The sequence below is a fragment of the Macrobrachium nipponense genome, chromosome 40 (assembly GCF_015104395.2).
Source record: "Macrobrachium nipponense isolate FS-2020 chromosome 40, ASM1510439v2, whole genome shotgun sequence".
NCBI lineage: Eukaryota > Metazoa > Arthropoda > Malacostraca > Decapoda > Palaemonidae > Macrobrachium > Macrobrachium nipponense.
Genome location: NC_061101.1, coordinates 21895054 through 21908373, shown reverse-complemented (window position 1 = coordinate 21908373; position 13320 = coordinate 21895054). Strand labels below are relative to the sequence as shown.

The window sequence follows — 13320 nt, the reverse complement described above, 5'->3', positions numbered from 1 at the left end:
GCATAGACCACATACCCAACATTTCTTCTTAATATAACTAAAAGGACATTTTCATGTATTTAATTTTGTATATACTTAAATTTGCAATGATATTTATAAAAGAAACAGGTCCAGTTCTGGGGAAAAACGACCCCCCCATAAAAAAAACTCTGGGCACGGGCCTGATATATATATATATATATATATATATATATATATATATATATATATATACAGATATATATATATATATATACTATATATATATACACAGATATATATATATATATATATACAGATATATACTATATATATATGACTGTATAAATGTTCTGTAACAACAGAGTTCCATCTAATAAAAGGAGCCCATAAAAAACACCAAAACAGAGAAAAAGTTACTATATTTCAGAGACTGCTGCTCCCTCTTCAGGTAGATGAATGAGAAAAAGTTCACAGAAAAGGTGGTATTTATACCAAGAGGTCCATCCACAAACAAGCCATTTTAAGTCACTGATAATCTTCCTCTAATCTTCTTAAGGGTTGGTTGAATGAAGACGTTGTCGATCGTGTCCGAAATCCATCCTCCTTTTGTTTGAGATTGTTCATTACCCTGACTTCTCTTTTATTAAGGGCCGATTCCATCATTTGACTCTTGTACCGGCAGTTGCTGCTATAAATTACACGTGACAAATTCCAGTTTATTCTATGGTTATGTTCATTTATATGGTTGAAAATAGCGAGTTCTGTTGTCCATACCTAACTGACCGTTTGTGTTTGTATTAATCTCTGGGGAAGGGATTTACCTGTAAATCCGATGTAAGATTGGTCACAGTTCCTGGCATGGATTTCGTATACCCCAGAGTCCTTTGGAGATGTTTCTTTTGTTGGACGTTAATCAGGGATTGGCTAAGGTGTTTGGGTACAGTAAATACAAAAAAGGGTTCGATTTCCGAGGGGGTTGGTTATTCTCTTAATCGTGTCCAGGTGGGGAATTATTATTTTATTGTTGGGTGTATCTCTGGTCTTGTCTTTAGGGGGTCGGTAGAAAATTACGTTAGCTTTTGTGAATTGCTTTATTTTCAATTATATGGTCAGGGATATTATTTTAAAAGACGAAAAGTTGCTTGCGAATTAGTTCAAATTCTTTTTCCAGGAATTCTGGGGAACAAATTCGTAAGGCTCTTAAGAACAAGTTACTAGCTGCACCTATTTTGATAGAAATGTCCTGATAGCTAAAGTAGTGAATGTATGAAAGTGAGAACGTTGGTTTTCTGTATATGGTAAATTTGTATTCTGTCGTATCTCTGATTATTAAAACATCAAGAAAAGGAATTTTGTTGTCTGTTTCCCATTCAACTTTAAATTTGATGCTGGGCACTAATGTGTTTAATTTCGAGAGGAATTCATTGAAATTGCCCCACACCTATTACCCAAAATGTTAGGATATCATCCACGTATCTCATCCACCAGCATGTTTTGGGTTTTATTGCATTTATTACTGTAGTTTCAAAGTTATTCCATGTACAGATTGGCTCTAGAACAGGACTTAAAGGACTACCCATACTACACCCGAATTTTTGCTTGTAGAATGATTCCCCGAATGAAAATACGTTATTAGATGCACATAATTCAACTAGCTTATTATTTTGTCAAGCGCCAATGGGAAATGATCTAAGAATAGGGGGATAATTTTACCCTTAAAAACTGAAGAACGTCCTGTACTGGTAACTTAGTGAACAAGGAATCTACATCAAGGCTTAAAAGTTTATGTTGTGAAGTGGTATATGGCTTCTCTGAATTTGTGACAAAAATCTCCGAATGTTAATGTGACTGGAGAAAAAGTGCCTAAAAAAGGGGAAAGGAGGCCAGCTAACCATTTAGAAATTTTGTAATTGAAAGCACCGGCACATGAAACGATGGGTCTGAATGGAAGATTGTCTTTGTGAGTTTTGGGAAGGCCATAAAAATAGGGTGAATTTAGGATTAATTTACTTTAAATTTCTCTAATAGTTTTTCAATAACTCTTTTTGTCTTTGCCAATTAATCTTACTTTCCGAAAAAATTCTGTGGGAACGTTTTGGAGGGATTTTTCGTCAGTTTTTCGTATTGTGTTGTGTCGCTAAGGAGCTGGTTGATTTTGTCAAGGTAGAAGTCTTTGTCCATTATTACGATTTTGCCGTCTTTGTCGGATCTACTTATTATAACATCTAACTTTTTTTAGCGAGTGGATACGACAGAAATACAAATTTACCATATACAGAAAACCAACGTTCTCACTTTCATACATTCACTACTTTAGCTATCATGACATTTCTATCAAAATAGGTGCAGCTAGTAACTTGTTCTTAAGAGCCTTACGAATTTGTTCCCCAGAATTCCTGGAAAAAGAATTTGAACTAATTCGCAAGCAACTTTCGTCTTTAAAATATCTGACCATATAATTGAGAAAAGCAATTTCACAAAGCTAACGTAATTTTCTACCGACCCCCTAAAGACAAGACCAGAGATACACCCAACAATAAAATAATAATTCCCCACCTGGACACGATTAAGAGAATAACCAACCCCCTCGGAAAAAATCGACCCTTTGGTTTTATTTACTTACCCAAACACCTTAGCCAAATCCCTGATTAACGTCCAACAAAAGACATCTCCAAAGGACTCTGGGGTATACGAAATCCCATGCCAGGACTGTGACCAATCTTACATCGGATTTACAGGTAAATCCCTTCCCAGAGATTAATACACACAAACGGTCAGTTAGGTATGGACAACAGAATGGCTATTTCAACCATATAAATAACATAACCATAGAATAAACTGGAATTTGTCACGGGTAATTTATAGCAGCAACTGCCTGGTACAAGAGTCAAATGATGGAATCGGCCTTAATAAAAGAGAGGCAGGTAATGAACATCTCAAAAGGAGGAGGATTTCGGACACGATCGACAACGTCTTCATTCAACCAACCCTTAAGAAGATTAGAGGAAGATATCAGCGGGGGTGACTTAAAATGGCTTGTTTGTGGATGGACCTCTTGGTATAAATACCACCTTTTCTGTGAACTTTTCTCATTCATCTACCTGAAGAGGGAGACAGCAGTCTCTGAAATATAGTCTTTTCTCTGTTTTTGGTGTTTTTATGGGCTCCTTTTTATTAGATATATATATATATAGATATATATATATATATATATACAGAATATATATATATATATATATATATATATATATATATATATATATATATATATATATATATATATATATATATATATATATATATATATATATATATATTAGATATATATATCAGGCCCGTGCCCAGAGTTTTTTTATGGGGGGGTCGTTTTTCCCCAGAACTGGACCTGTTCTTTTATAAATATCATTGCAAATTTAAGTATATACAAAATTAAATACATGAAAATGTCCTTTTAGTTATATATATATATATATATTATATATATATATATATATTATATATATTATATAATATATTTATATAATATATATATAACCACGAGAAGTAGTACCTGATATGAACTATGTATACGGTCGCGAGAAAAGTCAAACAATAGAATGGCCATTTAGCCTAAATACGTAATTTGTGTCAGTGATAGACAGTAATAGAGTGGTTCCCAAAATAGAAAATAAAATATAGCAATCCCTGCCGCCACTTATACTTACGATGCTGAAAAACTGGATGAAACCCCTACGCAGATGACGTGCCACATTATATACCACCACCAGCACGTCGAAAACACGTCCCCCAACACATTTTACTATGCATGCACTCTCTGCCTTCCTAGAGGTTTAGGCTATTCCTTTCTTACATCAATTACAAGCCTTTCTCTGTCTAGCACAGCCAGTCCTTCATGTTCTCCAAACCTAAACACACACTTATATATATATATAATATATATATATATATATATATATATATCTATATATATATATATGTTAATTACTTTATATTGTTTACATGATTTTTTGTATACTTGGCTATGTAAAAATTATGCCTGCGTGTTAGTGCATACGCGTTTCTGTGACGAGTATACCTGCCATACACATGTATGAAGTGTATGATAAATAAACCAAAAGAGCATAAAACTGTATATAAAAGTCTAATGTATCAATTATAGGTTCATACATTTATAAGAGAAATGAACATATTCTCCCTAGTTAACGATCTGTTTTATAAATCATCTTCTTTCCCACCGTTATCAATACATTAAGGGGTCGGTTGCCAGATGCGCCTTTCCTTACAACATGAAGGCATGGTTTATTATTTGGCTAAAAGGTTTTTACGAACGCATGCCCTTGCTGTCATCAACCACAGTTATTGGCGGTGGGCTTCGCCTTTGACTAAAAAGTCCAACAGCAAGGCAGCAGTTTCCACAGTTAATGGCGGTGGGCCTATAGTAGATTCGCATCAACCGTGCATTTGATGTCTAGGCCAGTCCCTTTCGACGCTCCTGATTGGCTGTTGATAAGTCAACCTCAGGAGAGGTGGAACATAGATCCTACCCATGAGAACTCTCGAAAGAGACTGAGAGTTTCCAGCCTGTGAATGCGCTTATTCAACAGCCAATCAGGAGCGTTAGCGTCCTAAGGGACTGGCTTAAACATCAAGTGCACGGTTGATGTGAATCTACTATAGTCTTTGACTAAAAAAAGTAAGACTGCAAGGCAGCAGTTTCCACAGTTAATGGCGGTGGGCCTAGCCTTTTACTAAAAAGTAAGACTGCAAGGCAGCAGTTTCCACAGTTAATGGCGGTGGGCCTAGCCTTTTACTAAAAAAGTAAGACTGCAAGGCAGCACCTGTCCTTTTAGTCATCTTTAACGACACGCAGGACCTACGGTGGTAGTATTCTTATGAATACCTCTACCCTTCACACAAGGACCACAGAGAGAGATAAAAACTCGCGACTTCTGTAACGCTGAAATATAAAGAGAAACTTCAAAAATTTGAAACTTCATTTAAAAAACAGGAAGAATACAATTCTTAAAGAAAATATCGAGTTAGAGATAAGCATGATAGTACGTACGTTTTGTACTGCATGTATCTGTTTGCCTATATTTACAACTTTCTCACATACAGTTGTTCATCTGAATTGAACTGAATATAGAATTAAGGCCAAAAGGCCAAGCACTGGAACCTTTGAGGTCATTCAGCGCTGAAACGGAAATAGACAGTAAAAGGTCTGAAAGGTGTAACATGAGGAAAACCTTAAAGCAGTTGCACTATGAATCAATTGTTAAGAGATGATGGAAAGCAAGATGGAAGAGAGAGAATATGAAAGAAGGTACAGTAAAAGGAACGAAAGGGGGTTGCAGTTAGTGGCCGAAGGCTCGCTGCAGAGAAAAAATATGAAGTAATGCCCGAGTTTGAAATGGGTTGTGACCAATTCTGTTTAAGATGAAGTAGAATCATCATTAATGAGAAACTGTTAAAACGGAAAGGAAAACCTGACCTGCAGGATGAAATTCATAAGCGTTTTCCTAAGTCAACCTGAGGAAACTGAAGCCGAACGTGGTCCCACGAACAACAGCAACCAAAAGAATATGGACTCTTCGAATTCCATTCCTCAGTGGAACACAATCTAATTCAACTCCAGAAGCAGGACGCACAGAACCCTCTTGACCGCAATCTCACAGCAGACTGCTCTGTTGATTGCACAATGACTTACGAGAAGGACAAAAAAACGATCCTATTTGCATAAAACAAATCCCGTATCACCGAGATTCCTAAATTTAAATCTTCTGTGAACGCTGGATCCCTTTCCGCCCCGTTCCCGATGTGCGGATTTCCTTGGAATAACGTCGTGAATGTTGAAGGCAAAAATATTAATTTGCTTTGGTTGGCAACTTCAGCGTTGCCATGGCTCATGATATCCTCGGCAGAAACTTCCTCGGGCTTTCACTGCTCCTCTTGCATATGGCCTGGAATAATTTATGGCTGCGGACAAGGGTCCAGACCTGAGTTTCCATTGTTGTTCAGTTTTCCCTCTGAAAGAACTCAAAAGTTCCCGGATTACAACTTGCTTGTGCGCACAGTGGAAACGGGTCTTAGTCCATCAGGGAGAAAGAGAGAAAGAGAGGGAGGGAGGGAGGGCGGGAGGTAGGTAGGCGAAGAAAAGGGTAGGAGAATGTCGCAAAGAAGAAGAGAAAACGTAAAAAGGTAGAGATATTGGTTGTGACTGGAACTAGCCGGGAAGACCAACATACAGGAAAGTCCTTCATTTTACATTCAGTAAGAAATTTTTCAGATTTTCATGGAGAGAGAGAGAGAGTCACTTGAAGTCATTCAAGAAGTGAATGCAAGGACGAGAGAGAGAGAGAGAGAGAGAGAGAGAGAGAGAGAGAGAGAGAGGTAAGAGCCTTACCCATAGAGTTCCTAATGCATGAAATTATCATTACTCAAAGGGATATAGTGTTAAAAAATATTGCAATTTAAAGAAATGTAATGGTAACTTACTTTTGATCTTCGTAGATCTAAAGAGTATTAAGTGTATATAAGTACATAACTTCCCATTATGTATAGCTATATACATGTGTGTGTGTGCAGGAGTTTATAAATATTAACTGCATGTTGTCAAACTTACAAAATCACCATAAAACAATATATGAATACATGCCGATATACAAGTGGCAAGGCATCAGCTATATTCGCCTGCAGAATATTTTATGTTTATGTACACAACGAGCCGTATTTATCAGAAGCAACCAAAACATTCATGTCGGGAATGAAGTGTGATAAAAAAAAAAAAAAAAAAAAAAAAAGCTTTCGGTGCGTGATAAGAAAAAAAAAAAAAAAAAAGCTTTCGGTGTCAGTGAGAACAGGAGATAAGAGAGAAAGAAATGGCGATTACCTTTTTCTTTTTCTTCCTTCTTCTTTGAATCTGCAAACGTTTCAGGAATCAGTTATATAATATATATATTTCCACTTGAAAAGAACTCTGATACTATTTTTCTTGCATAACAAAAGAGGTAATTCTATATATATATATATATATACACATATATACTAGAAGTCCTTATTCTGTAACGGGCATTTTTATAGATAAAACTTCACATCAGTCTAAAGTGCAATCATTTCTATATCTACTGGATGTTGCATGAACATCCAATTAATTATATATATATATATATATATATATATATATATATAATATATTATATATATATATATAGAATAACTTGGTCACGAAATATATAAAACGTGATGCTATGTATAAATAAAGGTAATGCCACGTAGGAAAATGAAAAGAAAGAGAACTGCCGGGATCTTTCGGTCTTAACAACCCTTCACTATAGGCAGGTCTTGCCTATAGTAAAGGGTTGTTAAGATCGAAAGATCTCGGCAGTTCTCATTCTTCATTTTCCTCCGGGCATTACCTTTATATATTATATATATATATATATATATAATATATATATATATATATATATATATATATATATATATATAACAACAAATCCTTTTTCCGTTGCAGGGGTAGTTTTTTTTAGTTTAAATTACACACTAGATTCAAGTGCAATCATTCAACATCGACTGGATGGTGTATGAACATCCAGTGCAGAAAACTTCCGCAATACTAGCTTCTTCATACACCAGCACAGTGAGCTCACCAGCAGGCCATCAAGTTTAACCTAGACACTTCTGTCTTGCATGATCTCTTGCGCTTTTTGTGTAAGAAGCTCTTCCTTGCAAGTAGTGCCTCTTCCACGCCATCTATGAAGCACTTCCTCTACTTACACCTAGAAACACCTCCGAATTATATTAGGTTTTCCACCAACCTATTGTCCTTTACAAAATTTTAAACCATCTTAAAAAGGCTCTAATTTATCCTCGAATCTTTACCTACTGTTTCCACAACGTTTTGTGCATACTGCCACATTTCTCATTCTTTGAATTCCTCTCGTATCATACATAGTTGCAAACAATTCATTTCGACAACTTCCATTAAAAAAAAATATATATTGATTCCTCAACCACACTTTATTTACGTAGAGGGAACGCCAAGCAACCCCTTCAGACATTCCCACCCAGTCCTCCAAAATATGCTGCCGTCCTTTCATCACCTATTCTGTTTGTTTGTTTGTTTGTATGGTGTTTTTACGTTGCATGGAACCAGTGGTTATTCAGCAACGGGACCAACGGCTTTACGTGACTTCCGAACCACGTCGAGAGTGAACTTCTATCACCAGAAATACACATCTCTCGCTCCTCAATGGAATGGCCGAGAATCGAACCCGCGACCACCTAGGTAGGACGCCAACACTATACCAACCACGCCACTGAGGCGCTATCACCTATTCAGTGATTCAACTCCTCTCTCATCTCACATCATCTGGTTATTGAGCGCCTTCTCTATTTCGACCAAAGAAATAAAATCTAGCAATGAAACGACCTTCCGTCACTGGAATTCTGACTGTTATTTTGCGAAAATTCCATGTCAAGTTATCCCCTTTCCAGAAAGTCGAAGCTAATTGTAAAAGTTCATTTTGTACGTTCAAATTTCCTGTTTATGCGACTCTTTGATCATTTCTACCATAGTTGTAATCTAATTATATTCGCAGTGTCTCGATTTTGTTTAAAGGATAATTATGCAGTTCCAAAACTTAATTCGTTTGGCAATGAGGAAATGCGTTTAAGTCTGACGTTTACGAAAAATTGCAAAGTACTTCCTTGGTAGTTAGGTCATAAATACACACATCTTCATGGACGAAATACACGAAAGAACGTCAGATTGATATAGTTACCAATTATATATAGCATATATATACAAATAAATAATATATATTTACCAATTGTATATATATTGTATATCCCATACATATATATATATATATATATATATATATATATATATATATATATATATATATATATAGATATATATAGATATATATATATATATATATATATATATATATCTATATATATCTATATATATATATATATATATATATATATATATATATATATATATATATATATAAAGCTTCATAACCTTTCATGTGTACTACAACAACTGTACAAATTTACCACCGATTTCATAACAACCCCGGCTAAAACCTTCAGAATTTAAACGTATGCAATAAGTAGTTACAAGAAATCAAAACAACCTCATAGTCTGGAAGCAGGAAAACTAAATATCAAGAAACGACAGCAAAGCAAGCAGTCTTTCGCGGCCTCTTTTACCTGGTGGGTGAGGATGGGGACTTTCTTGAAGGAGGCGATGGTGGCGTAGGAGCTGCTTTTCAAGGAGGTTCCTCCCCGGACGCCGCTGTTGGAAGGTGGGACTCCGCTGTTGTCTCCGACGAATCCTGCGCCGCTGTAGTATCGGCAAGTCAACGACCCTCTGAAGGACGAGACGAAACAGATAAATTTGACTTCATACGAACACGCAAACGAATACGTACATATGTACACATACATATGTACATACATAAACACACTCAAAACACAAACACACATACACATATATATATGCGTTACTTTTTCGTATTCACATTGATTTTGTTGTGCCACAAATGCCGTTTTATACAGCACTCACTATTATACTATAACTTACACCGAGCGGGAATTATCATTCATCAATGTTTCTACTCGAGCCATGATTCGTACCACACACACACACACACACACACACACACACACACACACACACATATATATATATATATATATATATATATATATATATATATATATATATATATATATATATATATATATGTTTGTGTACCAACAATGTTAGTATTCTTTGAAAAACAGAAAATCTTCCATTACTAAGAAAATGTCAGTGATAATCATTATAAAAAATATTCACGATTCACTAGAACATATATTTCTCGAAAGCTACTCAATACAAGAATCAATAGCTCGATTACAAGTGTCACCAGTAAAATTCTGTCATTTCCTCTGATTACCTCCAGATTTCTAGTTTTATTCTGAAAAGGCCTTAAACCTCCAAAAACAATATAGGTAGAATAATTTCAGCCGCAAATCTTTGATCTAAAGGGTGGGCCAAAAGTAGCCTCACAGTTTAAAACAGAATAAAAAATAATTTATTAAACGCATAAAATTTTTCAGACATGAATAAGTGGCATATTTAAGAATGAGTGACATGAAAAGGATAAAAATAAGTAGCATGTATTAATGGCACAGTATTAATTTTCTATTGAAGAGTACTTGAATGAGAAACAGTCATGAAGTAACTGTGAGGCTACTTTTGGCCCACCCTGTATATCAAATCAAAACTCGTCGATCTGGAGAACTCAGACAGGTAGACAAAATAAAAAAAAGTATATCTTAGTTAAACCTAACCACTGATTTGATTAACAGCTCTCTCCTAGGGCTGGCCCGAAGGATGAGATATTCTTACGGTGGCTAGGAACCTTATGGGTTACATATTAACGGGACCTACAGCTTATTGTGGGATCCAAACCACATTATATCAAGCAATTAGTTTCTAATCGCCAGAAACAAATTTCTTTGGACTCTACGTTGGCAGAGCGTTGAACCGAACTCGGGACTACCGAACAAATATCTCTTTGACTCCACGTTGGCAGAGCGTTGAACCGAACTCGGGACTACCGAACAAATATCTCTTTGACTCCACGTTGGCAGAGCGTTGAATCGAACTCGGGACTACCGAACAAATATCTCTGGACTCCACGTTGCAGAAGCGGGTGAAATCGGACCCTCCGACCTAACGAACATTTCTCTCGACCTCCACGTTGCAGATTCGGTGAATCGAACTCGGGACTACGAACAAATTTCTCTGACATCGTGCAGAAGCGTCAGAACAAAGAAACTCGGGACTACCGATAACAAATATCTCTTTGACTCAGTTGGCAGAGCGTTGATCGAACTCGGGATACCGAACAAAGATCTCTTGACTACGTTGCAGAGCGGTGAAATCGAAACTCGGGGACTACCGAACAAATTTCTCTGGACTCCACGTTGGCAGAGCGGTGAATCGAACTCGGGACTACCGAACAAATATCTCTTTGACTCCACGTTGGCAGAGCGGTGAATCGAACTCGGGACTACCGAACAAATATTTCTTTGACTCCACGTTGGCAGAGCGGTGGACGACAACTCGGGGAAACTACCGAACAAATTTCTCTGAGACTCACGTTGGCCAGAGCGGTGGAATCGACTCGGGGACTCACCGAACAATATTTCTTTGATCCCAACGGGGGGTTTCGGGGGGGGTGGGGACAGGGGGGGAAAAGCGGGGGGTTGAAAAAAAAAAAATCGAACTCGGGCCTACCGAACAAATATCTCTTTGACTCCACGTTGGCAGAGCGGTGAATCGAACTCGGGACTACCGAACAAATTTCTTTGGACTCCACGTTGGCAGAGCGGTGAATCGAACTCGGGACTACCGAACAAATTTCTCTGGGACTCCAACGTGGCAGAGCGGTGAAATCGAAAATCGGGGACTACCGAACAAATCTTCTTTGGACTCCACGTTGGCAAGCGGGTTGAAATCGGAACCTTCCGGGACTAAGCGTGATCGACAAAAGGGACTTTAACGAACAAATTTCTTTGGACTCCACGTTGGAAGAGCGGTGAATCGAACTCGGGACTACCGAACAAATTTCTCTGGACTCCACGTTGGCAGAGCGGTGAATCAAACTGGGGACTACCGAATCGATAGGCGAGCACGTATAAACCACTCGTCCGACGAGGAACCGACAGGTAGACAAAACATGGGTAGAACCACACAGGCGAAGGTGTAACACAATGATCTGAAATACCTCAAATGAAGAATAACCTTCCCGTTTTCTTTAAACCTTGGCCCTGAGAGTCCAAGGATACGACTCGCGCCCCGAATGCTACTCACTGTTCTCTGGCCCTCTTGAATCTGAGATAGAGGACGGAAGCAATGGTGATGACCAGGACGGTGAAGGTGCAGGCGCAGCCCATGGCCACGTACAGACTCCCCAGGGAGCTAGACATCCACTCCGGCCGCAGGTAGATGCTCTCGTTCCTCGGGGCGAATTCTTCTGGCGGGAATGCAAAAAGGAAATATGCAGCTGGAGTTAGTTGAAAAGGATGCGACAGAACGAGGCGAAGGAAGTACAGTTTTGGGGGGAGAAGTAATGAACTGGTTCTCTAATTCTGTCTCGTGTAGAAATTACATGAGGCAGAAATGAGGGAGCAGATCTTAGAGAGAGAGAGAGAGAGAGAGAGAGAGAGAGAGAGAGAGAGAGATGACGTAAGGGTTATAGCTAAAAACGTAGACACTAGTCAGAAGGAAGGGGCAAACAACAGGATATGTCAGTTATCAAATTACAGAGGTTTAAATTAATAAACAAGCCCAGCTGAGAGTAAGTACAACATAACCACTGGAGATTAACTACAAGTTTGCGTCAAAATAAAATAAAACAGTATAATGGAATAGAAAATGGAGTTGGAAGTGGGATAGTAAACTTTAGCTCCATACTGACGAGATTTAAAGAAATGATTTTACTGACATAATAAAACGAACACTTTTTTTACCGTTATTTATGGATATAAATTCATTTTTATATAATAGTATATATAAATCTTAAAGCCAATACCAAAAGTATTCAAAGGGACATCAGCATATTAAATACTGCAAAATTTGAAAAAACATGTTTAATGAAGTACTTTTTAGTGAAGAACCTAAAATAAAAATAATGAAGAACAATTCCCAACGACAGTTGCCGGCAAAAATTCAAAATGGTGTTTGTTCACGCTGAAACAAAATCTAATAACAGCTTTAAAACATAAAAACGATTAAGAAAAAAAAGAGAGAGACATAAAAGTTACTTGTAAACAACATCATACATTTCAAATAATCGTTAGGAACTCATATCCGCTATTTTTCCGTTCATAAATTCCAGTTGAACGAAAAACAAAGGATGTTTCTCTCAGAATTCCTCGTCCCTTCAGCTGTAATTTGGTGGAAGCTAGTATATTTTTCTTTACGGGACGTTACGCAAGGAGCGAAGCATTTAGGACCTTACATATTTCAGCCTCTGAAGTTACTGAACCTGATGATGTAGTCGAGCACTCGAGAGCCTCACCAGGAGTTTGCCTTTTACAAAATTAAAGTTACCCGACGGGAAAGCTGCGATAGTTCCAACTTCAAGTCGTCTCCTTCAATAAATTATGAGAAACTACAGGCATGTATGTTGGTGGTTTGGATATGAAGGTGTGGATATTAACGTATAAATCAATAAACACATGAGAAGACAAATATTTGTAAGTACGGAAACTGTAGCGTGTCTGCATGTATGTAAAGTAAAGGCTAACATATGATAAACACATACACATTGAGTCCCAAGGCACATG

At 37.4% G+C, this 13320-nt stretch overlaps 1 protein-coding gene across 1 annotated transcript in view; it reads right to left on the bottom strand.

The window, feature by feature from the left end:
- The window catches only part of LOC135211981 (tyrosine-protein kinase RYK-like), a 451093-nt gene that overhangs the window by 32164 nt on the left and 405609 nt on the right, over positions 1 to 13320 (bottom strand). Inside the window, exons 5-6 of the mRNA XM_064245244.1 lie at positions 11843 to 12005; positions 9187 to 9346 (exon numbers count right to left, since the gene is read on the bottom strand). Of these exons, the coding sequence (XP_064101314.1) occupies positions 9187 to 9346; positions 11843 to 12005 (323 nt within the window). The remainder of the gene's footprint in view (positions 1 to 9186; positions 9347 to 11842; positions 12006 to 13320) is intronic.